The sequence below is a fragment of the Budorcas taxicolor genome, chromosome 6 (assembly GCF_023091745.1).
Source record: "Budorcas taxicolor isolate Tak-1 chromosome 6, Takin1.1, whole genome shotgun sequence".
Taxonomy (NCBI): Eukaryota; Metazoa; Chordata; class Mammalia; order Artiodactyla; family Bovidae; genus Budorcas; species Budorcas taxicolor.
Window position 1 is genome coordinate 86399331 of NC_068915.1, and position 26797 is coordinate 86426127.

The window sequence follows — 26797 nt, forward strand, 5'->3', positions numbered from 1 at the left end:
GTGTGACCCCATAGACGGCAGCCCACCAGCCTCCCCCGTCCTTGGAATTCTCCAGGCAAGAACACTGTTTACCCACTGTTAAATAGTAGGACCTCTGGCACTTGATGTAAGTTAATCCACGAAAAACTGCAATACATTCCCTGAGGACTGGATCACCCAGCGCCACCTGGCCTGACGACAGTCTTCCGGCTCGAAGGCTGAGAACAAGGATAATACGTTAGACTTTTGCACTATGCTCCACCTCTCCCCTAAAGTGTTCAAAGCTTCAAGCTCAACCAGTTCGGTCCAGAGGTTCATAAACCACAAGCCCCACAGGAAAAGCGAGTTCCCCAAAGTCCGGCCGCCCTCGATAACGAGGGTAAGCGCAGCCCTTCAGCCTCGAGAGCCCTTCCACCTTGGGCACCCGCCCTGAGTTCTAGGAACATTCAGGGAACGCCCCCCCGCCTTCTGGGAAGAGACGCGCCTGCGCGCGCGCGGCCCCGCCCCCTGTTTCCCCTTGACCCGACGTGCCGGGTGCGCACGCAGGAGTCCCTCCTATGGCGGGTGCAGGCCGAGGGGCCCTTGGTGGAATCGCCGATTTAGGGGAGGGCGGGGGCGTGGCTTCCCCACTGGGCGGGCGGCCACCCGCGGTCCCTCCCCCATCGGGTGCTGCCTCCGCGCGCCAAAATCAAACCCGCCGATCCGCCGGCCGGAGAGTCTGGGACGGGAGAGAGTTCAGCCTGCAGTCAAGGCGAGTTCCGCGGTGGCGTGAACCCCGGCGCGCGCACCTGCGGCCACCTCCAAGCCCTCCCTGACTGAAGCGCTCGGGGCTGCCAACAGGACAAGGCATGGCCACCCCACCCAAGAGGAGCTGCCCGTCTCCCGCAGCCAGCTCTGAGGGGACCCGCATCAAGAAAATTTCCATCGAAGGGAACATCGGTAAGGGGCCTCGGGAGATGTTGGACCCAAAGCAGGGGTAGTCGCGGCTGCGGGGGCTGAAGCGCCCCGTTGCCGCATCCCTGCTACTCCTCTGGGTGGACTTTTCCCAGTCTGCTCCTGCGCTTGTGGACGCGACCCCGAATTCCTAAATTGACGCCGAAAGCAGCCCTCTCTGCCCTCCCCAGCTTCCCTCCCATGCCCCGAGGGTGGTCTCAGCCCCTGGGCGTCTGGCCGCGGGCCTACGCCTCCGGGCCTTGTGAGACGCGCTTGGAGTCCTGTTCAGCCTCTTCGTTGGGATAGTGCAAAGGGAATGGTTTTGTTCTGTTTGTTTTTAATGATGTGTCTGTATGTCAGTGCTTGAGGTGCAATTTACATAGGCTAAATGATCCTTTTTTTAGGTCTAGAGCTCTATGAGGTTTGACAAACATAATATTTACCTCCACCAGAATCACAATTCAGAACATCTCTATCGCTGCAAGAAGTTTCCTGGTACTTCTTTGTGGTCATCCCTCTCTCCGTTTCTATCACCTGACAAGCACTGATGTGATTTCTGTTTCTGACAGTTTTGCCTTTTTCAGAATGTCATGTAAATGAAATCATAATGTGTAGCCTTTTGTGTCTTGCTTCTCTAATTTAGCAAATGCTTTTAGATTTATTCATGCTGCTTGTATCTGTGCGTTTGTGTTTTTGTTTGTTTATTTCTAGTATTCCATTGCATGGGTATACCACAGTTTATCTCTCCCACTTGTGGACATTTGGATTTTTTCCAGTGTTTAGGTTATGAATAAAGTTGCTGTAAACATTCAAGTACAAGGAAAGAGTTTTTAAATGATCTTGGCAACATGGATCACTCACTCCCCAGCCAACATCCAAGTGAACATTGGGTTATGATTCAAAGACCACAACTATTTCTGTTCTTAATCCAGATGTCATTTTACAAGATACAAGAGAACTTCCGATTTTTCTCTATTTCTTACCTCCGGAAACCTATGCCCTGATGCTTCCTGTTTTGATAGGATTTTTTTTTTTTTTTTTTTTTTTTGGTTCCATGTTAGGTACTGGCCATTCATGCATACAGCAAGTTTTAAAAATTCTTACCATGTTCAAAGAACTTGTACTTTAAAGAGGCAAGGGAGACAGGTGCTTTAGCAGCATTGCAAGTAATAAAAAAAGCCGAATACAGCCTCAAGGAGGGCATTTTGTTTCTTTGCTCCATTGTTGAGACCACAGTTGGAAAAATCCATGTAACAGACTCTCATTTCTTCTTAGCTAGGAAGGATACATTCTCTGAAGATAAATGTTTACTAGTGTGATTTTACACAGCTACTTATTGGTATAGAATACCATATACTAAAAAAGGAGGAAGTAGTTGAACAAAGCCATTTCAAAAGTAAATTTGAATGAACAGCCTCTCACGTCTATACCACAATTCCTTCCCTTTCCTAAATCCAGTTAAGCAATGTATCATACCTAGAAATTTACTTCCTTCCGAGCATCTTTTAATCTTCTCAGCACCTGAAATAATTTCCTAATTTGTCACCCCATCTCCAGTTTCTTGAAACTCTCCCAGAGTTTCCCTTCTATATACAAATATGATTGTTAACCCCCGCTTGAATCTCTCACCTCCCTGATACTTAACACTGGAAGGAGTTGCAAACTCATGGCCTGCATTTACACAATATTGGCCTGCCCAAATTTGAAAAAATAATTTTTTAATTAGTTACTGGCATTTACAAATGTTGAGATTTCCCATTAACATGTAGATTTTTGGCTTCTCTTGAAAAATCTGAAGATCTGGTAACACTGCATTTCTGTAAAACAACCGTTTGCTATTTGGATGGTATATGTCCCTCACCACTTAACAGTTTTCCCTGATACTGTGGCTTTGTCAGTTCCTATTTATTAATGCTCTTGTACTGTTGTTCACGTGCCTCTCTGCCTTATTTGCTAGACCCAAGTAAGCTGTAAGTAAGTGGTAAAGAATCTGCCTGCCAATGCAGGAGACTTAATTCAGTTTGTGGGTTGGGAAGATCCCCTGGAGGAGGAAATGGCTACCCACTCAAATTTTCTTCCTTTCCTCCATCTAACTCAGTGAATGAATGGTGAGCGTTTTACATGCTTCCATTCACCATTCTTCTAAATGCCTTAAGAGTTTCTGTGTTTACCCTCTTCACGTGAAATTTGTGGTCCCCATTATTTTTCCTATGATTAAACCTGATGATCATCTAGTTTATCCATAAAAGATTTTCTATCTATTCTGTGGTGATAATATGACTTTCTTGTTTTGCTTCTCAACTATTCTCAGTGTTAGTTTCTGATTGACCATCCCCTTTTTTTTTCCTCTGAGTGATCCTTTAAAATTCTTTCAGCTGTTTGTTTTTTTCTATTGACCTGTGTAATATTTTAAGTTTGATTATAGTTCTCCACGTCAAAAGTAAGTTCTTCTTGCCTTTTTGCATCCAATGTATAAGGAAGAGGAAGCTTTGCTGCTGTTGCTTTTTTTAAAAGTTTTATCTATGTGTGTGTGCCTTTGTCATATATACGGAAAGAGAGAAAACATGCTGACTAAGATGACTAATATAATCATATTTGGTGACTTCAGATAGGAAGGGTGTGGTGTCATTAAGAGTATTGCTACACTCTGTCAAATTCTTGGTCAAGAATCTCCTTACTGTTAAATTGAATGAATTCCCAGATAATTTTAAAATAGAGAATATATGTCTTGGTTACATCTGAACTGTTTTCTTTTTTTCCTCCTAGATATTTCAGAAACTAGTGAATGATCAGGGAGAAATAAACTACATAACAACTTTTTTTTTTTAAGGAGTTGGATAGAGTGCGCGGGACTGTGAAAGGGAAACAGTAGAAACATGGCTATTGCTTGTAGGAAGTACTTTGCAAAAATATTTTTATAATTTCTGTTAGCCAGAGTGTCATATGATAATTAGTATCATACAATAGTAATCATATTATTTCCCATCCTGAAACTCTATGGATTAGATGCATCTTTATATTAATTTTTTGGTTTACTTGGTTGTTTCTAGATTAGTTTTAGATCAGAAAGACCCAAGTTTGTTTGTAAGTTGAATGAATAGAGCCAATAAAGAGGAGAATTTTGAAAATGCTGGAGACTGGAATGACTGTAACTGTAGTGATAGTTTATTTATCACAGCAGTTTCTATGAGGAGGGTGTTGTTATTATAGTCTCCATTATATTACGAGGAAATAGGCTCTTAGAGATTCAATGACTTGGTCCCAAATTGCAAACTTAATTAAGTGGGAGAATACCCTTAATTACTTCCCACAAAGTTATTTCTAATTGTTTTTTTTAAGGAAAGTAAATCTAGGTCTTGGATTTCTAAAATTCTGTTCCATGGCTTTGGTAAACTTAAAACATTAACAAACAGATGTGCTTATTAATACAGGTGGTCAGGGACTCTAACTTTTCATTAAAAAAAAATCTGAGTGAGTTTAGAAAATTGAATGTTTTTCTTTTTTGTATTGTTTGCTATTATAAATTTTGTAAAAGCTGATGACTATCTTGACATTTTTGTTTCCTTCCTCAATTTCACTTTTCCTCTCACAACAGCTGCTGGGAAGTCAACGTTTGTGAATATCCTGAAACAAGTCTGTGAGGACTGGGAAGTGGTGCCTGAACCTGTTGCCAGGTGGTGCAATGTTCAGAGTACTCAGAATGAATTTGAGGTATGAAAATAAACTTTAGTTAATAAAGAATTTTGGTTTAGACAAACAATTATAACCTTGGGTTTTTTTTTGTTATTTGGTTTTTCCTTTTCCAATAAAGCTTTTACATATAGCTTTAAGTCTGTATCTTCAAGACACAAGGGCTTCCCTTATGGCTCAGCTGGTAAAGAATCCGCCTGCAGTGCGGGAGACCTGGTTTCAATCCCTGGATTGGGAAGGTCCCCTGGAGAAGGAAAAGGCTACCCACTCCAGTATTCTGGCCTAGAGAATTCAATGGACTGTATAGTCCGTGGGGTCCCAAAGAGCCGTACATGACTAAGCGACTTTCACTTTCATATATATATGTCTAGACATTCATTGAACTATGTGCTTAAGATTATGCACTGCATTGCAGCTAAGTAGAATTTTAAAAGTTTAAAAATTAATTAAAATGTTTTAAAAAATGTAAATTCCTTGAGTGTCTTTTTACATTTTGTTTATAAACAAGAAAAGCAAAAACAGCTACTCCATAGCTGAATTTTGTTAGTTTGTATTTTAAGACTTTTATCTTAGACAGCCATTTATTTTTGTACTTTCATTCTTGTCAGACTTTTACCTGGACACAAGTTTCAGTTTCCCAGCACTAGCCATCCTACATTGCAAATGAGGAAGAGGAAATAATAGTTACATTCCATTTTTTACAGGAAACTTTTTATTATTGTATACATATATGTGTGTGTGTATACACATACGTGTGTATATATATATATGAAGAAGCAATGAGATCTGATTATTAAGATTTTCATTTCTGGAGAAATGAGAATTGAAATTGAAAGCAGCATAGCAGAAATGGAGAAATGGAAAAATGGAAATGTGTGCTAGAAACTTACTTTGTTAGTCTGAGGAGGACAGAGGTATTGGAAAAAAAGTTTAGTTTAAAAGTGTAGCTGTTGTTATGAGAACTCTAGGAATAATAATTGAATGTTTAAAATTAAATCATATATATAGGGAGGAATCACTAACCAAGATAACTGTGCAGACTTTGAGGATACTGATTTTGTATAACTGAAAGTGTTTTCTCACATACTTGTTTACTAAGCGTGGTTAGCAGCTCACTACATTGTAATTCATTGAATAATCCAGGACTAAATCCTGAAAGGATTTCCTTTCTATATGTACTTCATGTTCTTAAGAAATGATCTTTCAGTCTGGTCTTTGAGGAAAGACAGAATTAGCCTTAAGTAGAGTTTTAAGTCGGACACGACTGAGCGACTTCACTTTCACTTTTCACTTTCATGCATTGGAGAAGGAAATGGCAACCCACTCCAGTGTATTTGCCCGGAGAATCCCAGGGACAGGGGAGCCTGGTGGGCTGCCGTCTATGGGGTCACAGAGTTGGACACGACTGAAGCAACTTAGCAGCAGCAGCAGCAGAGTTTTAAATGGGTAAATTTATTTGCTTCTTTCAGCATTTTTTTTGACACACAATACAACTAATAGAAAAGTATATGAAACCTATGTACAGTTTGAAGAACAGTTTGAAGGCTAACATCTTTGTAACCATCATTCAGGTCAAGAAATAGACCATTACCTTCTTGCTCAAAAAGTCCCTGTTCTTCTCAGGTCCCATTATCTCCTTCCCAAGGATAATAACTCCTAGGGGTAATCATTCACATAAAATAACTTGTTATTCTTGTGATAATTTTTCTGCTTTCTAAAAAGAATTTAAAGTACATGAACATATCTCTAAGAAATACAATTAGTTTTGTTTGTTTTTTAATTTTATATAAGGACATCCATTTGCATTCCTTTTCTTCTTGCTTCTTTTGCTTAATAAGTTTGTGAAATTTGTCTGTATTGTTGCATGCAGCTGTAGCTTGTTCATTTGCATTGCCGTATGATATTCAGTTGTATTCATATATTATTATTATTTGTCCATTCTATACCTTTGATTGGTTTTTAAGTGATTCCTAGTTTAGTTGCTGTGAAAACAGCCATGTTATGAATATGAATCCTGGCCTACACATGCAAGAGTTTCTGTTGGAATAAGAAGTTAAATTACTCTGTGGTGGGGTATGTGTATGATACCTATTTTCTGAAGTGGTTTTACTGCTTTACATTCCCCACAGTGTACACAAGATGTCATTAGTCCATTCCTTTGCCAATATTTAGTGTTGTCCAGCTTCCTAAATTTTGTCATTCTGATGAACATTTAATATCTTTTATGTTTTAATTTGTATTTCCCTGATTGCTAATGAAATTGTGCTCCTTTAATTAATTTATTTGCCACTTGGATTTCTTTTGTGAAGTCCCTTTTCAGATCCTTTTGCCCATTTTGTTTTGGATATTTGGTCTTCACTCACTCTACATTTTTACCTCCTGAAGTATGTCTTGTTGCCTCTTTGATAGTGCCCTACTCAAATGTGCTTTTATTCAGGAATGAGAGACCTGTGTTCTAAAAATACTCTTTCTCCTCCTCATTTCTGGGGTCAACTATGAGTGCAGTTAATTCTCAGGGGTTAGGTAGAACGTAGCCACATTAAACCAGTGTAAGAAATACAGAAAGCATTATTTTATTGGGAGAATGTTAGACTAGATTGGATTAGGTGACCTTCATTGAAGTTCCGTTCCCTGGTGGCTCAGACAGTAAAGAATCCGCCTGCAGTGCTGGAGACCCGGGTTTGATCCCTGGGTTGGGAACATCCCCTGGAGAAGGGAAAGGCAACCCACTCCAGTATTCTTGCCTGGAGAATTCCATGGACAGAGGAGCCTGCCGGGCTACAGTCCATGAGGTCACAAAGAGGTGGACGTGACTGAGTGACTAACACTCCCACTTCTAATTTTAATATCATAGCTTCTAACTCATACTAAATACATGTAACTGGTTTGTTGGCATACTAAATGTTTCTGCCTTTCAGCGTACCTTACTTTTTGGGGGAGGGTGGGGGCTGTGCCTTGCAGCTTGCAGGATCTTAGTTCCCCAACCAATTACCAAGAATTGAACCCATGCCCACTGCAATGGAAGTACAGAGTCCTAAGCACCAGTGAATTCCCGGTATACCAAATGTTAACCAAGCACACAGGAGCATATACAAAAACCAAAATGTCAAAAATTTTGATTTGCAGAGAGAAATGTAATTATTAGATTCATTGAAGTAGGTCAGTTCATTTTCTATATACGCCCAGTAGAATGAACTCTGGATCTCGAAGACTTGGGGTTCTTTTTCAAACAGCAAACAATCCTTTGAGAATTTTAATATGCGAGATGCCTCCTGGTTAATAGTGAGAACCCTAGTAAATCACTGTTAGTGTTAGGAGTGTATTGAACCCTTTAGTTGTGTTGGAGAGGAGAGGTTGAAAATTTTGCATTAATGTACATGGGGAGACAATTTATAATAAGCTTGTCTCTTAAGCTTAGAATCAGTGCTCAGGGGAATTAGTTATATTTATCTTAGTGACTGACATCATCAGACTATGGTGCATTGATGCATCTGTCTCCATTCACATTGGTTTCATGGATCTAATATTCATGTTTATGGGCTGGAGCATTTTCTTCCTGTGTAGCACAGTCAAAATTTCTAACTTTCTTTTTAACTACCATATAGACGATCCAACACAGTTAATGTTAACATAGGGCTTTTTAAATACATTCATCAGTTTCCTGTAATCCAGTCATGTGTCTACTATGTTACGATTTGATTATCTACATTGGATTTTGGTGTACATTCTTGGAGGATAATGTTATTTGTGTGTGTGTGTGTGTGTGTGTGTGTGTACTTAAGGCTATTATATTGTTAATCCTGTGTATTTCTAGATGATGTTTCAGACTGGAGGGTAGTATTTTGGGGATAAGGTGGTGGAATATGAGGGTAGTAATGGGTGGATGTGTTCCCAGTATCTTATTTTTTCCTGCACCTCAAGAAATGGAGTTTCTTCTTTCATCCTGGGGCCCTTCTTTCCGAGACCCATCCCTGACCTCTTCCTTGGGATTTTGATATGAACCACTGTCCAAATTGCAGCTTCCTTAGCATGCTGCCAGTGGTGAGAAGTAGACTGTCTTCAGACATGACTCTGGTAAGGCCAGTCCCGCTTTGGATGTTCTCCTTTTAATCACACTTCTTGGCAGTAGCTGTAGCATGGGAAATGTTGGGTTATCAGTGCCTCTGATCTCTTCCCCTAGTCAGTAGTTTTAATTTGCACCTGCATGTTTAGCTGGTTTTGTTTTTTCACCTGCCACCTAGTGGCTGAAGTGTTGCTGTACTACCGATGTGCTGCCACCAATTTTAGCAAAATAAAGAGTCAAAAAGTACCTAAAAAGATTATGTAACTTCCCCACCTTCCCCCTCCTATGGTAAATTATCTTTAAATCATATGACCCAGATGACTATCAGTCTTTGTGTTAAAGATTTATTTCAAATAGCAGTGTGGTTTATTTGGTGATTTATGTTACTATTTAGGCCCAAAAACTTTGATTGAGTTGCTTTCTTTTAGCTTATTTTTGAGATATACAGATGGTTAGGAAGATGTTTTTACTGTTTTTCTTAGTGAGCTGAATTCTTTTGAGAGATCTTTGTTATTTATTGTGAAATGCTATTTTACTGTCATCTAACACTTCTTACCACTGAGAAGTCACTGAAAAATTAGTAACTCTGAGAAAGAAAGGATAAAATATACTTATCTGTGAAATAATAGAATATTTTTTGATAAATCATTCTTGAAAATTAATTAGGAATGCTTGATAAAATACCACTCATACCCTTCAAAATCGCCTAACTTTTGTCAATCCTTTTATGATTATCTTGTTTAGTAGACTCTGGTTCTTTTGACCAACCTTAACTTGATTTGAACTTGCAATGTCTCAAAGGTTAGACTAGAAGTAAAAGATAAATGACTTTGTATCTCTACTTGATAACTCTCATTTTTACTCATCTTGGCAATAATCTGTGCTTTTTGTAAAGTCATGAAGTATTCTGTCATGAAGTGAATTATAGATATAAATACAAAAACAGATTAAAGTTACCCGTAATACCACCACCCCATATGTAACTTTTATATAGTTGAGATGATAATTTATTATATCCAACTTTGGCAGGTGAGTGGAGATACATAATTTTAAAGAATATGAAGTAGTATATACTTATTGTTCAAAATTAAAATGATATCATGGACTACCAAGGAGGGACGTAAAACTTAACTTAGATCTTACTTGAACCAACAATACGTAATTGTTTACTTTGCTTTTCTTCCTTATAATGTTTATGTCAAAGGAAATTGAAAATGTGATTAACATAACAAAAAAGTTATTAAAAGTTTACTATAAATGATTTATAAAGTCAGCCTAATTTATTGTGTGCATGTACCATTACTTACTTAATTAAGTGCCTAATAAATAGTAGAATGATAGCCTATTTCCTTAGCACTGTGATAACCATCTTTGTGGTTAAATCTGTGTTTTGGATTATTTCTTTAAGACAAATTTTCAAAAGTGTAATTAAGTTGGCCTGCGGATACAGAATTTTTAAAGTGAATGTAGCTAAACTGCTTTCTAGAGGTGTTCTATTAGTTTCTATTTAATGTAGTTTGACCCTGAGGCATTCATATTTTTTATCTAAATACTTTTTGGAGAGAAAAAACACTAAAATTACACTCAATTTGGCAAAGATGATACACAGTGTTTTTTTGATAGAACTTCTAATATTTTATTCTTAATTGCATTCAGAAAACCAGCAGTTTCAAAACTTTCATGCATAAGATCAGAAGAAAATATTTTTGTATGGGCTCTTACTTTGATTATCCTGAAGAACTAGAAAATGGTATCCTGGCTTACTGTTAATTTTCTAATTCGGTGCAGTGTTAAACTAAGCCAAAAAGTAGCATCTTCAAAGCTGTAAAATTGTGTTACAGGTTTTTTATTTATTTTTAATTTAAGCATGTGCATTTTTAGAACAACCAGCTGATTATTATTTTTTTGATTAGGTGATGAGTCAAGATTGATCCTCTAAATTATTTTCATGTAGCAGATTTTGGACTTGCTTTGGGCAAGAGAGATGACATTTATTAGGAAATCCAAATAAAAGAAGACCTGTAGTCTTTGTGTGATTTTTGTTTTTTTTTGTGGTAAAAAATACATATAAATTTTACCATCTTAACGATTTTTAAACATACAGCTCAGTAGTAGTAGTAGTAAGGATATTTATATTGCTATGGAACAGGTCTCTAGAAATTTTCATCTTGCAGAACTGAAACTCTATATTCATTAAACAACTCTTCTTTGCGCCCTTCCTGCAGCTCCTGGTAACCACCATTCATTCTACTTTCTGTGTCTATGAATCTGATTACTTTAGAGACCTCGTGTAAGTGAATCATGCAGTATTTGCCATTTTGTGACTGGCTTATTTCAGCTAGCATATTGTCCTCAAGTCTCTTCAGAAAAGTCTTCAAACTTCTGTTCACTATCTGTTTTGTAACACACCTACTTAATTTTGCATTTATACCCTATTTTATCTCACTATTATTCACAGTGCCTAGCAAATTGATCCTGTTTTTCAAATGAACCAAGCTCACTTCTGATAGATTTTATTAAATATATCAGATAAATTTAAGGTAACACTTGCTGCTGTTATTGTTATTCAGTTGCGAAGTTGTGTCCGACTCTTTGCAACCCCATGGAGTGAAGCATCAGGCTTCCTGTCCTTCATTGTCTCCCGAAGTTTGCTCAGACTCGTGTCCATTGAGTCAGTGATACCTTCCAAGCATCTCATCCTCTGTGGCCTGCTTCTCCTCCTGCCTTCAGTCTTTCCCAGCATCAGAGTCTTTTCCAATGAGTTGGCTCTTTGTATCAGCAGGCCAAAGTATTGGTGCTTCAGCTTCAGCATCAGTCTTTCCAGTGAGTATTCAGGGTTGATTTTCTTTAGGACTAACTGGTTTGATCTCCTTGCTGTCCAAGGGACTTTGCAGGGTCTTCTCCAGCGTCACAATTCGAAAGCATCGGTTCTTCATCACTCAGCCGTCTTTATGGTCCAACCTCCACATCCATGCATGACTACTAGAAAGATGATATTGAGTGAATGGCATACCGTGCTGTGACTCAGAGACCCATGAGTGTGGCTCATCTAACCCCTCAGACAGTGCTTCAACCTTAGTGTTCATTAGAGTCACCTGGAGGACTTGGTAAAGCGAAGATTTGGGCCTCATCCCCAGTTTCTGGTTTAATAGGTCTGGCAGGGGTGCTGAAAATTTGCATTTCTTGCAAGTTCAGAAGTGATGTTGATGCTGATGTAATAGGGACCATGCTTTGATACCCCTGCCCTGGAGTTGAAGTTGAAAACCTCTGCTCTAGAGCCTTGATGTCCTTTGCTTCCAGTTGATGAACAAAGAATAAACAAAGAATCATCACCTTTGAGAGGTTTTTATGGGCCTTGCCTGGACATGATATACATTGCTTCTGCCCTATTTGCACTGACTGGAGCTCAGTCTCAAGGCTACAGTTAATTACAAGGAAGACTGGGGAATAAAGCCTAGCTGTGTGTCCAGGAGGAAAACAGCCTGTTTTTATGGAACATGTAGTAGTTTCTGCCACCATAGTTTCCAAATAGAAATATCTTAAATTTATTTGTTAATGTAACTTAAACTCAAATGTGCCGTGTTTAGTTAAATTATGTGGAAGTTGTTGAAGTTTACTTTAAAGTTAATGGTTATTTTAGGAAATTCCCTGGTGGTGAAGTGTTAGGACTAGGCTTCCATTGCAGGGGAATCCCGGCCAGGGAACTAAGATCCCACAAGCCATGTGATCTGGTGAAAAACAAAACAGAATAAAGTTAATGGTTATTTTGGTAATAGGTATTTGTGCACCGAAGATAACTTGAAATAGCCTAGACAGTGATAAAGACAAAAAATTGTCTTTCATGGTTAGTTTTATTTATAAAAATAACTCATGTATTTTCACTGATAACTTTGTGTTTATGTCTTTCGTGAATTCTCTCTTGTTTAACTATGTAAAGCTATCCATGTCTGAGATAAAATTATTAAAATACAGAACACCAGCACCAGTTAAATTACCCATATAGTATCTGAATATCTCCCTTCAAGAAATCAAATGTAAGTATTGTTTATAGATAAGGATATAGGCTTTCCTGGTGGCTTAGAGGTAAAGATTCTGCCTGCAGTGCGGGAGACCTGGGTTTGATCCCTGGGTCTGGAAGATCCCCTGGAAAAGGTAATGGCAACACACTCCAGTATTCTTGCTTGGAAAATTCCATGGATAGAGGAGCCTGGCAGGCTACAGCCCATGCGGTTTGCAAAGAGTAGGACACGACTGAGCATCGAACACTTTGTTTATAGATGTAACTTCAGTATGTAACAGCAGAGCAAAGTTTTGGAAAAAATATGGCTTTAGAATCAGTCTTAGGCTTGAATCCTAGTTTTGCTGCTTACTAGATTTATTGATATTAATCAGTTATTCAGCCTTTTTGAACCCCATTTCTTAAACCTATAAAGTAGTGTCAGTAATGACTATTTCATAGAGTTGAGATAATGTATATAATCTTTTTATATAGTCTCTGGTATAAAATAGATAATAAATGGTAGGTATTATTGTAATTATTAAAATTGAAGTATATTTTCTTATGAGGGGATATTTTGAGTAATGAACTTATTAGTTCTTCAATAGATAGTGTCTATTTTCTAATTTAACACAATAAAAAAATAAACTTTTAGGAAAACTTAGATATGCCCTTTGTGTTCACATTTCTAAGCATATTCTTTCTAAAAAATATGCCATGAAAGCCAAGATAATGCAACCAGGAATAGAGCAGACTAAATCAAGACTTAAATTTTGTGTTTTGAATGAACATTTGTACTGCAGAGAATTTCATAATACATAAATACCACTACTATTCTGTCCCTCTTTTTTAGTATCAAATACATCTAATCCTTTAACGAAGTGAAAAACCTGTTGAACCTATATTTTTTATTATTTGAAAATTAATAATTTAACATTTGTATATTTAATATTTAAGTATATTTTTCAGATGTAATTCACATAATATTGTGTTAGTTTCATATATTCAATATATAGTGATTCAACCTTTGTATACATGGTGAGATGATCATGGTAAGTCTAGTTACCCTCTGTTACCGTACAAAGTTAACACCCTGTCATTGCCTTTATTCTCCTTTCTCCATTCCTTTCGTCCCCATGACTTATTTATTTTATAACTGAAAGTGTGCACCTCTTGATCCTTTTTCCCATTTCAACACCTACCCCCTACCTCCCTTTCGCCTATTTGTCCTCTGTATCTGTGAGTCTGGGTTTTTGTTTTGCTTTGTTTGATTCTTCCCGTAAATGAAATCATATGGTATTTGTTTTTGTCTGACTGGTATCACTTAGCATAATACCCTCAAGGTCCATTAATGTTACAAATGGCAAGATTTTGTTTTCTGTCATGGCCAAGTTGTAGTCCATTGTATGGATATACTATATCTTTATCCATTCTTCCATCAACAGACACTTAGGTTGTTCCATATTTTGGCTATTGTAAATAATGCTGCAATGAGCATAGAGTGCATGTATCTTTTCATATTGGTGTTCTTGTGCCTGATACTTATTTATTTATTGTTCTGGATATTGTCATGTATGTTAATGGCAGCTTGTGTTTAGCTAACTTCTCTCATAAATCCACCAGCAGTGTTCATAAAGTTGTCTCTGTTACTGAGAGTAATTTTCAAAATGCCATGTTTACCAGGGAAGGAAAAAAATATATACCCTAGTGTCCTCTTTATAAAACCAACTAAAGAAAAGTTTTGGTTGAGTTGATAAACTTCATTTAGCTGGAAACATTCGCTTGTATGAAACATTTTCTCCCTGGAGGATGGTGAATTAGTAGACAGTCCATTCATAACTAAATTAACAAAAGTCCTTGAAACTCTAATAAAATTGCATTTATTCTTTAAGCAGCTTGAGAAGGCAACTGTTACACCTTTATTTCAGTTCATCATCTGCTCAGTGTTTCTAAACAGACCTATTGTTGACTGTTGGCCTCTTGCCATTTTATGTTTTTCTTTTCCTTCCAATTTTGAGAAGAAGTTTCACTTAATTATGTGGTTTGTGGTGTGAAATGTAAATTCTGCCTCAGAGTGCCATGTGTTTGTGTGGTTTTTAGTTCTTAACTGAAACTTTAAGATCCGTTGTAGTATTTACACTTCTAAATTTTTTTTTTCCTCCCTCAGAGGAAAAACACCTACTTTGAGCATGAACTTTCAGAAAGTGTTCAGGGGCATTTATTTAACCTAGGATTGAGAATAGGGATTAAGCAGTCATATTTTATTCCTTAAAAGTTAGTAAACAAGTTTAAGGCTGTACAGCTTTGGGGAGAACCTTTATATAGCTTGATATAGAAAAGGCTGATGAACCCTGGGTCCTCAGTTTCGTTTTTTCTTTCTTAGTCTGACAACTCTAATATCAAAAGTTTTCTAATATATTGTTATCATGCAATCTATTTTGGTCTACTTTAATCTACTTTAATAAATTTAATCTGTTTAATAGATCTGTCACTCTGAGGAAGAAATTTCAGTGGCTTCTTTCTGTTTACCCCCCTTTGTTTTGATTTGTAAGCCTGAAATGTTAGCATTTGCTGACTTTGACCTGTAGTAGTGAAATGGCAATGGATAGATGCTCAAAATTACTTTCTGTATCTTTTGCAAATTAGAGATTTGTTTAGTGTACCATTTAGGGTGTATATTGTCACCCTGCTTATTTGACTTATATGCAGATTACATCATGAGAAGTGCTGGGCTGGAGGAAGCACAAGCTGGAATCAAGATTGCTGGGAGAAATATCAGTAACCTCAGATATGCAGATGACACCACCCTTAGGGCAGAAAGTGAAGAACTAAAGGGCCTCTTGATGGAAGTGAAAGAGGAAAGTGAAAAAGTTGGCTTAAAGCTCAACATTCAGAAAACTAAGATCATGGCATCTGGTCCCATCAATTCATGGCAAATAGATGGGGAAACAGTGGCTGACTTTATTTTTCTGGGCTCCAAAATCACTGCAGATGATGACTGCAGCCATGAAATGAAAAGACACTTATTCCTTGGAAGGAGTTATGACCAACCTAGACAGCATATTAAAAAGCAGAGAAATCACTTTGTCAACAAAGGTCCGTCTAGTCAAGGCTGTGGTTTTTCCAGTGGTCAGGTATGGATGTGAGAGTTGGACTGTAAAGAAAGCTGAGTGCCAAAGAATTGATGCTTTTGAACTGTGGTGTTGGAGAAGACTCTCAAGAGTCCCTTGGACTGCAAGGAGATCCAACCAGTCCATCCTAAAGGAGATCAGTCCTGGGTGTTCATTGGAAGGGCTGATGTTGAAGCTGAAACTCCAATACTCTGGCCACCTGATGTGAAGAGCTGACTCATTGGAAAAGACCCTGATGCTGGGAAAGATTGAAGGCAGAGGAGAAGGGGACGACAGAGGATGAGATGGTGATGGATGGCATCACCAACTCAATGGGCGTGGATTTGGGTGGACTTCGGGAGTTGGTGATAAGACAGGGAGGCCTGGTGTGCTGCGGTTCATGGGGTTGCAAAGAGTCGGACATGACTGAGCGACTGAACTGAACTGAACTAGGGTCCTAAGCCTCTTTAAAAAAAATAAATAATGGATTAAATCAGATGTTCCCTAGCATAAGCTACTTTAATTCAGACTATATAAAAATCTAATAACAAGAAATTAACCATATAGAGTAGTCAAGTGGATGCTGTGATTGAAGAGAGATTAGCAAATAGATACTGCGTAGGTATCACAGGAGTTTTTCAGTGTGAAAGAAATACTGGAAGGGACCTAAGATGACCTTTCCTATTTAGTTACTTAAACACAGTACTCTGTCCAGAGGAGGTGCTAGGCTAGAAATCTGAACAAATCTGTGAAACATGTTACTAGTAAACTTTTGTGATGTTTTGTAAGAACAATAAGTAATTTCACTGTTTCCAGAGGTAGATGTTAATATCATTGTTCTGATTTGCATTTTTCCAAATTAGCCACTTTGAGCATATTTTCATGTGACTATTACCCATCTGTATATCTTCTTTGTAAGAATGTATATTCAGGTCTTCTACCCATTTTTTGATTGGGTCGTTTGTTTTTTTTTTTAATTTATCCAACTATTTTTTTAACTTAAAAATAGTAAAATAGCCCTATTGATCATTACTTTGCTTTTTGTCTCTTTTTTCAAATTCAAAATAGGAACTGACAACATCTCAGAAAAGTGGCGGGAATGTTCTTCAGATGATGTATGAGAAACCTGAACGATGGTCTTTTACCTTCCAGTCATATGCCTGCCTCAGTCGAATACGAGCTCAGCTTGCTGCTCTCAATGGAAAACTCAAAGATGCAGAGAAACCAGTATTATTTTTTGAACGATCTGTGTATAGTGACAGGTATATAAAAATTACGTTACTTGTCAATTTGGAATCTTGGCTTAGAACTGGACTTTTTCCCCTGTTTCCTGGGGATCAAAGGAACAACAGACACAGAGTAATAGAGGTTTGAGATGGAAAATGACATTTAATACCTTCAGCAGTTTGATACTAATGGCATTAAGGAAGTTCTAGAATAATTTCTGGGCTTCCCTGGTAACTTAGTGGTAAAGAATCTGCGTGCCAGTGCAGGAAACGTGAGTTCGATCTTTGGGTTGGGACGATCCCCTGGAGAAGGAAATGGCAACCCACTCCAGTATTCTTGCCTAGGAAATCCCATGGATTGAGGAATCTGGCAGACTGTGGTCCGTGGCGTTGCAAAGAGTTGGAAATGACTTATTGACTAAACAGCAACAACAAAAGAATAATATCTAGCTGCCATGGAAACTGGTGGGGTGTGCTGGCCATCTCATCTCTTTCGAATTTGCAGAGTTTTTGTTTCTTCCAATCCTCTTAAAATTCTTATCAGCTCTGGTTAAATCTGGATCCCTATTCTAGACTTGCACCTGGAACTAGGAGGTCATATATCTCTGAGAGGGGCTTAGAATTAACCCACTCCAGTACTCTTGCCTGGCAAATCCCATGGACGGAGGAGCCTGGTAGGCTGCAGTCCATGGGGTCACTAGGAATCAGACACGACTGAGCAGCTTCACTTCCACGCATTGGAGAAGGAAATGGCAACCCACTCCGGTGTTCTTGCCTGGAGAACCCCAGGGATGGGGGAGCCTGGTGGGCTGCCGTCTCTGGGGTCGCACAGGATCGGACATGACTGAAGTGACTTAGCAGCATCAGAATTACCCTGCTTATTATGTAAGGATTCTTTTACTAGAGTTAGCTCAGAACTGAGGTTCTCAAACTTTAGGACCCCTTCCCGTTCTTAATAATTATTAAGGAGCCCAAAAAGCTTAGTGGCCTATTGATATTTATGTTATTAGAAATTAAGATTGAGAAATATAGAAACATTTATTAATTTATTTTCAATTAGTAATAGTAAATCCATTACATATGAACATGAAAAAGATAATTGTGAAATTAGATTTTTTTTAAAAAAATTGAGAAGAGCAGCATGCAGATCTCTTTAGTGTCTAACTTGAAGTCAGATGGAGTCTCATTTGTGCTTCTGTTTTTAAGCTATTTAAGCTTTTGGTTGAAGTACAGTATATAAAGTAATCTGGCCTCTCACAGAACCCCTGGAAGGGTCTTGGGGACTACCAGGGGTTCTCACACCACACTTTTGGGAACCACTGGCAAGAACATACTTTCTATAGTTCGAAATACTCCTGTTTTTTTTTTTTTTTTTCTTGCTAACCAAGCCATTATCTGCTGTAGGATTTTGGAGAATGTTTCATGTCCATTTAGTAGATCAATTTTCTCTTTGTGCGTTTTGGAAAGAATTTGTGTTAATACAGATTCTCTTTCAGGTATATTTTTGCATCTAATTTGTATGAATCTGACTGCATGAATGAAACAGAGTGGACTATTTATCAAGACTGGCATGACTGGATGAATAACCAGTTTGGCCAAAGCCTTGAACTAGATGGAATCATTTATCTTAGAGCCACTCCTGAGGTGAGACAATAAAAATTTTTTGGATCCATTGAAGACTCATTAATAGAAATCCTCAAGTGTGTAGAGAAGGCAATTCAGTTTAGAACTGCCTCACCTCCAAATTAGAAATTCCTAAGTGTATAGGTAGAAACATTCTGTTTTCCTAAGAAAACTACAAGGCCACATTTGGAAGTTCCACATTTTTTCCTCAGTTCTAGTCTTCATTATTCTTCCTGACTTTTTCAGGGCCTCTTATCTATCACAGCTACATTAGGAAATTTGCTCAAGCAACTCCTGGAATGTAGGTTTCAGGAGTTGGGACTTTGGATATTTTAATTACTGTTGAATTTCCAGGGCCTAGAACTGGGTCTGGGTACATAGTAGGAGCTTAATAAATATTTACTGAATAAGTGGCAAAGTTGATGGAGATCCATGTCAGGAATCCTTTATGATTGTGTCTTGGAATGGGTAGATAGAAGTGACTGTAGTTGACAGGAGACTTAGAGAACCCTTGCCATTTTGAGTTAAGGGAGCTCACTTGAAAATGTGCCTTTTGTGATACATTGTAAAGAGCTATTCTTACTTACTTATGAAATTATGTAATGAATTCAGAAAGACCCAGTAGATAGATGCCTTTCATAAAACTAACCTAAATAAAAGCTTACATTTGTTAAGAAATCTCTGGTTTTGGTGCTTGCATGCCCATTTTTTTCTGTTTTTTATTCCTCTTTCTTTCCCTAAGTCACAAAATAGGCTCTGGTGAATGTAAATATCATGACTTCTCATCTGAAAGAATACTGTATTGCTACTGAAGCTGAATTTTCAAAGAAACTAGGTTTCTGATACTAAGGGATGATTTTGTTCCTCTTTTAGTATCAAGTAAGCCAGAATTTAACCATACCAATTTTGAAATTCACTTTTATTTTTGAAAATAATTTTTGGTTTTAATTTATGAAAATAGTAAGTACAAATATAGAAGAAAAACAAAGAATACTAATAGTTTAATTCTGCTAGAAACATTCATAGTCCACATCTTAAAGTCTAACACAAAACTTTATTTCATCAGTATTGTTTATGGTATCTTTTGATTAGAGGACCATTTACTTACTTGAAAAGAGAGGATTTATAAGAGAGTGTGAAACACATTTTGTATGCCAAAGTTAAAAAAATTTTTTTTTAATTTTATTGAAGTATAGTTGATTTATAGTGTTGTGTTTAATTTTTGCGATATAGCAAAGTGCCTCAGTTATACAGATATATACTCTTTTTCATATTTTTTTCATCATGGTTTATCACAGGTGCTTTTTTTTGTTTTTTTAACCAAACTTATTTTATACTTTATATTTCAAGTGTGGATGCCAGAAGTTTATAGAGGTATTTTGATTTATTTTTGAGAGTAATTCTTGGTTTAGAACCACCAAATGGGTGAAAAACCCATGGAGGGAAAGTTGAACTATTCCATTTTCTAGGAAAAACAGAGATTTTTGGCTAGCATAAATAAAGAGACACTAAAGAAGAAAAATTTAATGGCAGCTAACAAGAAAATTATTGAATTGTTTCTTGCCTCCACCACTCCTCCTATCCCTTTCTTATTGCTTTTTCTTTTAGAAATGCTTGAATAGAATATATTTACGGGGAAGAAACGAAGAACAAGGCATTCCTCTTGAATACTTGGAGAAACTTCACTATAAGCATGAAAGCTGGCTCCTGCATAGAACACTAAAGTAAGATTTCCTTATTTACTATTGATTTTAAATTTATCAAATTTTAATCCAAAACATGTACAAGTTTTTATTTTCAGTCATTTATATTAGTAATGTAGGATCTCTTAGAATTAAGTGTGAATTTTGACTCTTTTTATTGCAACGAGATCCTAATTTCTTGAAGTTTTTATAGCTAATCTCCTCCGGTTGTCTTTACAGCATAGTATATGGAGTTCACGTTAAGGAATAAAGTAAGAGATACGTCTGTATATACTATTTAGGTGCAAGCATACCTTGTTGTGGGCTTCCGTGGTGGCTCAAACAGTAAAGAATCTGCCTGCCATGCAGGTGACCTGGGTTCAGTCTCTTGGTTGGGAAGATCCCCTGGAGAAGGGAATGGCTACCCACTCCAGTATTCTTGCCTGATGATTTACATGGACAGAGGAGCCTGGTGGGATAGAGTCCCTGGGGTTGCAAAGAGTTGGATACAACTGAGCAAATAACACACACACTCACACACTCATACCTTGTTGTATAGCACTTTGGTTTATTGTGCTTCACAGATATTACATTTCTTACAAATGGAAGGTTTCTGGCAACCCTGTGTCAAGCAAGTCTATTGGCACCATTTTTCCAACAGCGTTTGCTAATGTTGTGTCTCTATGTCACATTTTGTAAATTCTTGAAATATTTCAAACCCTCCAACAGCAAAAAGATTGTGACTCACTAAAGCATCAGATGATAGCAATTTTTAACAATAAAGTATTTTTATGTACATTTTTTTTAGACATAATGATATTACACATTTACTGTACTGCTGCTGCTGCTACTGCTGCTGCTGCTGCTGCTGCTGCTGCTGCTGCTGCTGCTATGTCGCTTCAGTCGTGTCTGACTCTGTGCGACCCCATAGACAGCAGCCCATCATCAGGCTCTGCAGTATAGTGTAAATGTAACTTTTGTAACCATGGGGAATCCAAAAAAATATGTGTGACTTGCTTTGTTGTGGTATTTGCTTTGTTGTGATATTCATTTAATTGTAGTTATCTGGAACCACACCTGCAGTATCTCTGAGTTATGCCTATACTCTCTTTCAGACAGAATTTAAGATATTTCAGATTTGTGTCTTAGATCACTGTACTTTATCATTAGTCAAATCTTGGTTCAAATCCATCTCACTTATTGGTTTGCAATCTTAGACAATCTCTGAGCCCCAGAATGGTCTCCATGATCTTTAGTTTTCTCATCTTTAAACATCCCTACTTTCTGGTGTGATTTTGGTTTTTCAGGAGAATTACATTTCACCAACTAAGATCATGGCATCTGGGCCCATCACTTCTTGGCAAATAGATGGGGAAACAGTGGCTGACTTTATTTTTGGGGGCTCCAAAATCACTGCAGATGGTGATTGCAGCCATGAAATTAAAACACACTTACTCCTTGGAAGGAAAGTTATGACCAACCTAGACAGCATATTAAAAAGCAGAGAAATCACTTTGTCAACAAAGGTCCGTCTAGTCAAGGCTGTGGTTTTTCCAGTGGTCAGGTATGGATGTGAGAGTTGGACTATAAAGAAAGCTGAGTGCCAAAGAATTGATGCTTTTGAACTATGGTGTTGGAGAAGACTCTCAAGAGTCCCTTGGACTGCAAGGAGATCCAACCAGTCCATCCTAAAGGAGATCAGTCCTGGGTGTTCATTGGAAGGGCTGATGTTGAAGCTGAAACTCCAGTACTTTGGCCACCTGATGTGAAGAGCTGACTCATTGGAAAAGACCCTGATGCTGGGAAAGATTGAGGGTAGTAGGAGAAGGGGACGACAGAGGATGAGATGGTTGGATGGTATCACTGACTCAATGGACATGAGTTTGGGTAAACTCTGGGAGTTGGTAATGGACAGGGAGGCCTGGTGTGCTGCAGTTACGGGGTTGCAAAGAGTCGGATACGACTGAGCAACTGAACTGAACTGACATTTCACAATGCTTTATACATTTTATATCTGAGATTTTTAGATATGCATAGTAAATTTTGGTGAGAAAGAAGGCATTGCTAGATGAAGTACTTGCAGGATAATTTTAATACAAAACAGTGGATAACATTTTGATTTTCAAATGAAGGCATAAGTATATGTTTTTAGTGTTTCTCTTTTATTTATTGCTTTTTGTAAGTTTTTTTTTCATCTCTCTCCTTTTGAACAGAACCAACTTTGATTATCTACAAGAAGTGCCTATCTTAACACTGGATGTTAATGAAGACTTTAAAGACAAACATGACAGTCTAATTGAAAAGGTAGATTTATGTTGAATACAAAGATTATAAATAATGTTGTTTTGTCTTGTCTAAAGTGTTCTAACTTCTGAGAAAATGATCTTCCAATGAGAGATGACAGAGTTATATTAAAAGACAGTTAAGAGCTTTAGAGGGATTTAGCCTATTTAGATTTTCATCTTAACTTTAACTTCTAGATTTGTAGCCTTAAATAAAATAAGACCTTCTTTATCCTTTCGTTTCTTCATCTGTATTTTAGGAGTAACATTAATAAAAGTTCTTGCTTACTCCCCTCTAAAATTACAGGATATGGATCTCACCCATTTTTATATTAGCTGGAGTCTTGTTATTAAAGATTTATAGTTTTGAGTTTTATTTGGTGCCTTGTCTGTGACTTAGCATTGCCTAATCATTGAGTCATTATCTTAATCAGAGTTAATCTTCCATATATTTAGAGTTGACTATATTCTATTAAGTGGTGCTCATATTGATAAAGGGACTGGAAGAGAATATATTGATGAATACTTGAGAGAGACTAGTAATGGGATTTGTATAATAAATATCCCTATAGTGAAGTCGTTGCTCAGTCGTGTCTCTTTGTGACTCCATGGACTGTAGCCTACCAGGCTTCTCGGTCCATGAGATTTTCCAGGCAAGAGTACTGGAGTGGTTTGTCATTTCCTTCTCCAGGGGATCTTCCTGACCCAGGGATCGAACCCAGGTTTCTCACATTGTAGGCAGATGCTTTGCTGTCTGAGCCACCAGGGAAGCTATCCATGTTAATTAACTTAATGATCTAAGATCTAAAGAAAAAGCCCCCCTTTTTTTGTTGTTTGTTTAGTTTTGAGAGAAATTTTATTTTTATTTTTCCTGTCATAAAATGTCTGCTCTTTGTTATAATAGGTGTTTAACATTTATAAAGTATATTAAGAATTTTGAAAAATCTCAGCATTATAGATTACTATAGCATATAGTTGTTTTTCCCGTGGTGTTCCCTGGTGACTCAGTGGTAAAGAATCTGCCTGCAATGCAGAAGACCTGGGTTCAGTCCCTGGGTCAGGAAGATCCCCTGGAGAAGGTAATGGAGACCCACTCCAGTATTCTTGCCTGGAGAATTACGTGGACAGAGGAGCCTGGAGGGCTACAGTCTATGCAGTCCCAAAGAGTCAGGCACAACTGAGTGACTAATACTTTGACTTTCAAAAAAAGCATATCTGGAAAATTTAAGCGACCTCTTCACTAATTTAATTTAAGGACTTCTCTTGTGGCTTAGCTGGTAAAGAATCTGCCTGCAATGCAGGAGACCTGGGTTTGATCCCTGGGTTGGGAAGATCTGAAGAAGGGAATGGCTACCCACTCCAGTATTCTGGCCTGGAGAATTCCAAGGACTGTATAGTCCATGGGGTGGCAAAGAGTCAGACACAACTGACTGACTTTCACTTTCACTAATTTAATGATGTTAAAAATATAGGATAGAATTCACTTGTGATGCTGTTAAAATAAATAAAATTAAGTCAACCATTGCAATACTAAAACCAACCATTATTTTAGCTATATGAATCTGTAAAGTCACTTTTTCATTTTAGCTAGCACTTCATAGTTTTGATTAATGATCATCATTTCATAGACTTATTTATTTTACTTTAATTAGTAGTGTTAGAATTTGGCTATCTTTTTCATGTATTTTTGCAAGGCAATAATTTTTTGTCTATCCATTAGAATTGCTCTATAGTCTAAAATATATAGAGAGCCATATCTTGTATTGTGACATTGGTCACTTGGTTAGGTTCATTCACTCCTTAAATGACCTTTCATCACATTTTAATATTTATAGTCTATGTATGATTCACATTTGTGCTTCAGAAAAATTGTAAATCTATTACATAGATTACATACACAGTCAAGGCCTTTAGAGTTGTTTAAACCATTGCAATTACTCATGTTATCTGTGCTAAAGCTGCACATGTCAGGGTCTGTGGTATTATAAAGAGAAAATTAGTATTATGACTGTTATAGAACTGTATCAATCTCAGATGTAAATTTAATAACTTCTGTAATTACTTTTTGGATCATTCATCTTTTATTACTCAAGTATTTGTTAATATTTCTTTTGAAAGTAAATGCTGTAGCTTTGTGATAGAGTTTACTTATACAGTTGAGGTCTTCAGCTGTTCGATACTTCTAATGGAAAATGAAGTATCTGAAATTAGATATCTGAAATTAGCCAAGGAATTACATTAATATTTTTTTCCTTCCCTCAGGTAAAAGACTTTTTGAGCACTTTGTGATCTTGCTGATGACTACACGCAACCAGATGATTCCACCTTCTTCAGCTTTGTGTATCTGCATGGGTCCATTTTCATATGTCTCTCGTCTAAACCCAAGTTTTTAACTACTTTTATTCCCCCACCCCCCCAAAAAAAATTTTTTTTAATGAATCCTATACAAAAGTTTATTACTAGCTTTTTTTTTTCTCTTTTGTGGGTTTAAAGAAACAAGGACATATAAGTATCCCTTACAAGGAGTCTGGCATTAGGTGGTTCCAGAATCGTTATAGTAGTTAAGCTACATCATAAAGGATCCAGTCTCCTTTTGTCTTTCCTCTATTATCCTCCTCAGCTACTTGACTTTTTTTTTTCCTGGTGCTTCTCATCTCAATGACCAGGTTCTTAGCTGGAAACTTTAATGTTACATAAATGATAATGTGTCCTGTGTAAGTAAATTAGTGTATCTATTAAAAATTGAAAAGTGGAATTTAAGAAATCTGTCAAAAAAGGATTATGAGGTTTCATTACAAATACTTTTGATCAGGTGCTTTCCCTTCCACCTTAATTGATGTGGAAGTTAAGATCGGGATTAATATTTAATCACTTCACTGATATTTATTAAGGTGTCCATAAGACATTTGTAGAGTAGCAGGTTAGACTTTGTTCCCAGTTTGTAATGACATAACTTAAAAGGCATTTTGTCTTTTTCCTGCCTTTGTTTCTATATGTGTGGTATGAGTGAGGCTATATCTTTGCATGGGATTTTAGAGGATTAAAGAGGAAATGTTGCTACACTTAAAAGATAACTGAAGATTATTACATGAGTATAAAGATTTAATTTATTTGGAACTCCAAATAACTGCCTGCTTTTTCCCGTCACAGACCATTCTTTTAGAATGGAGTATTAATATTCCAGTTAAAGAGTTGGCTTAAATTCTGATTGTCTTTAAATCATTTGAGGTGGAATTACAGTTTTCCTTAAATTTCTTACCATTTTTATAGGTAAAACAGTGGGACACAGTGAGGGATCCATTTTTCCATTATACTTTTTACTGATGCTGTACTGAAAATGAGTAGTTTTTCTTTACCTTTATACTTGGTGAGAAGCATAAAAGGAAACTGAAAACAAGGTGGATTATCTTCTTAGCAGTAAAGACTGCTTAGTTAGACCCAGCTCTTATTTCCTGCCACTGTTCTGCTTTCCCTGCTGTCTGGATTAATAGGCAACCTGGTATTTTAAAGTTTTATTTAAAAGTAAATAAAAGTCACACATTTCTACTTTGAGAACATCATCACTCTTCACTTCATAGTTTTGCTGCTCTGTCGGATTATATCTTAAGTATTTTTTTCCTCTCATTTTAGAGAAATTACTAATAAAAATGATCTTGCTTTATGTTATATATCTTGAAAGCATTATCATGTTTTGTTGATTAGAAATTACATGTATTAATAAGGAGGGCAGGGTGCAGAATAGTTGTAATTTTTAAAAATCTGCATGGATTTATTTTAGCTCTATATATAGGTTTAGATCTGTATGTATAGATTTTTTTCAGCTTTGTTTAAGATGTGCAGTGTGTTTTATTTGTATTTAACCTTTCTACTTGACATTTTAGAAAAACTCTGTGGTTTTTTTAAATGAGAGGAAAGTTACTTTGAAACTATCATTTTCCTTTTTAAATCTTGTGTTTAGTTTCTTGATATTAAAAGATAATAATTTAGTGAATTAAATAGTTTAGATGCACTGATATTTGAATGAGAGACTTGTTTCAGACTTATAATTGCCGTAAATATTTGTCTCATGATATTGTATGAATTTGTTTTTGTTAGATATAAATGAATTTGTTTATTAAATTAAATATTTGCTTAATAAATAAATATAAATCTCTTGAATTCTAATGCGTTACACTCATTGAAATGATTGCATCTTTCTTAGAATTAAAATTT

General features: G+C 37.0%; 1 protein-coding gene across 1 annotated transcript; it reads left to right on the forward strand.

Moving 5' to 3' along the window:
* The first annotated feature begins 827 nt into the window (after positions 1-827).
* DCK (deoxycytidine kinase) lies at positions 828-25909 on the forward strand. The gene is made up of 7 exons (XM_052642228.1): positions 828-918; positions 4508-4623; positions 16841-17034; positions 18495-18642; positions 20230-20345; positions 22517-22607; positions 25856-25909. The coding sequence occupies exons 1-7, from the start codon at positions 828-830 to the stop codon at positions 25907-25909; spliced, it is 810 nt and encodes a 269-aa protein (XP_052498188.1).
* Positions 25910-26797: the final 888 nt, after the last annotated feature.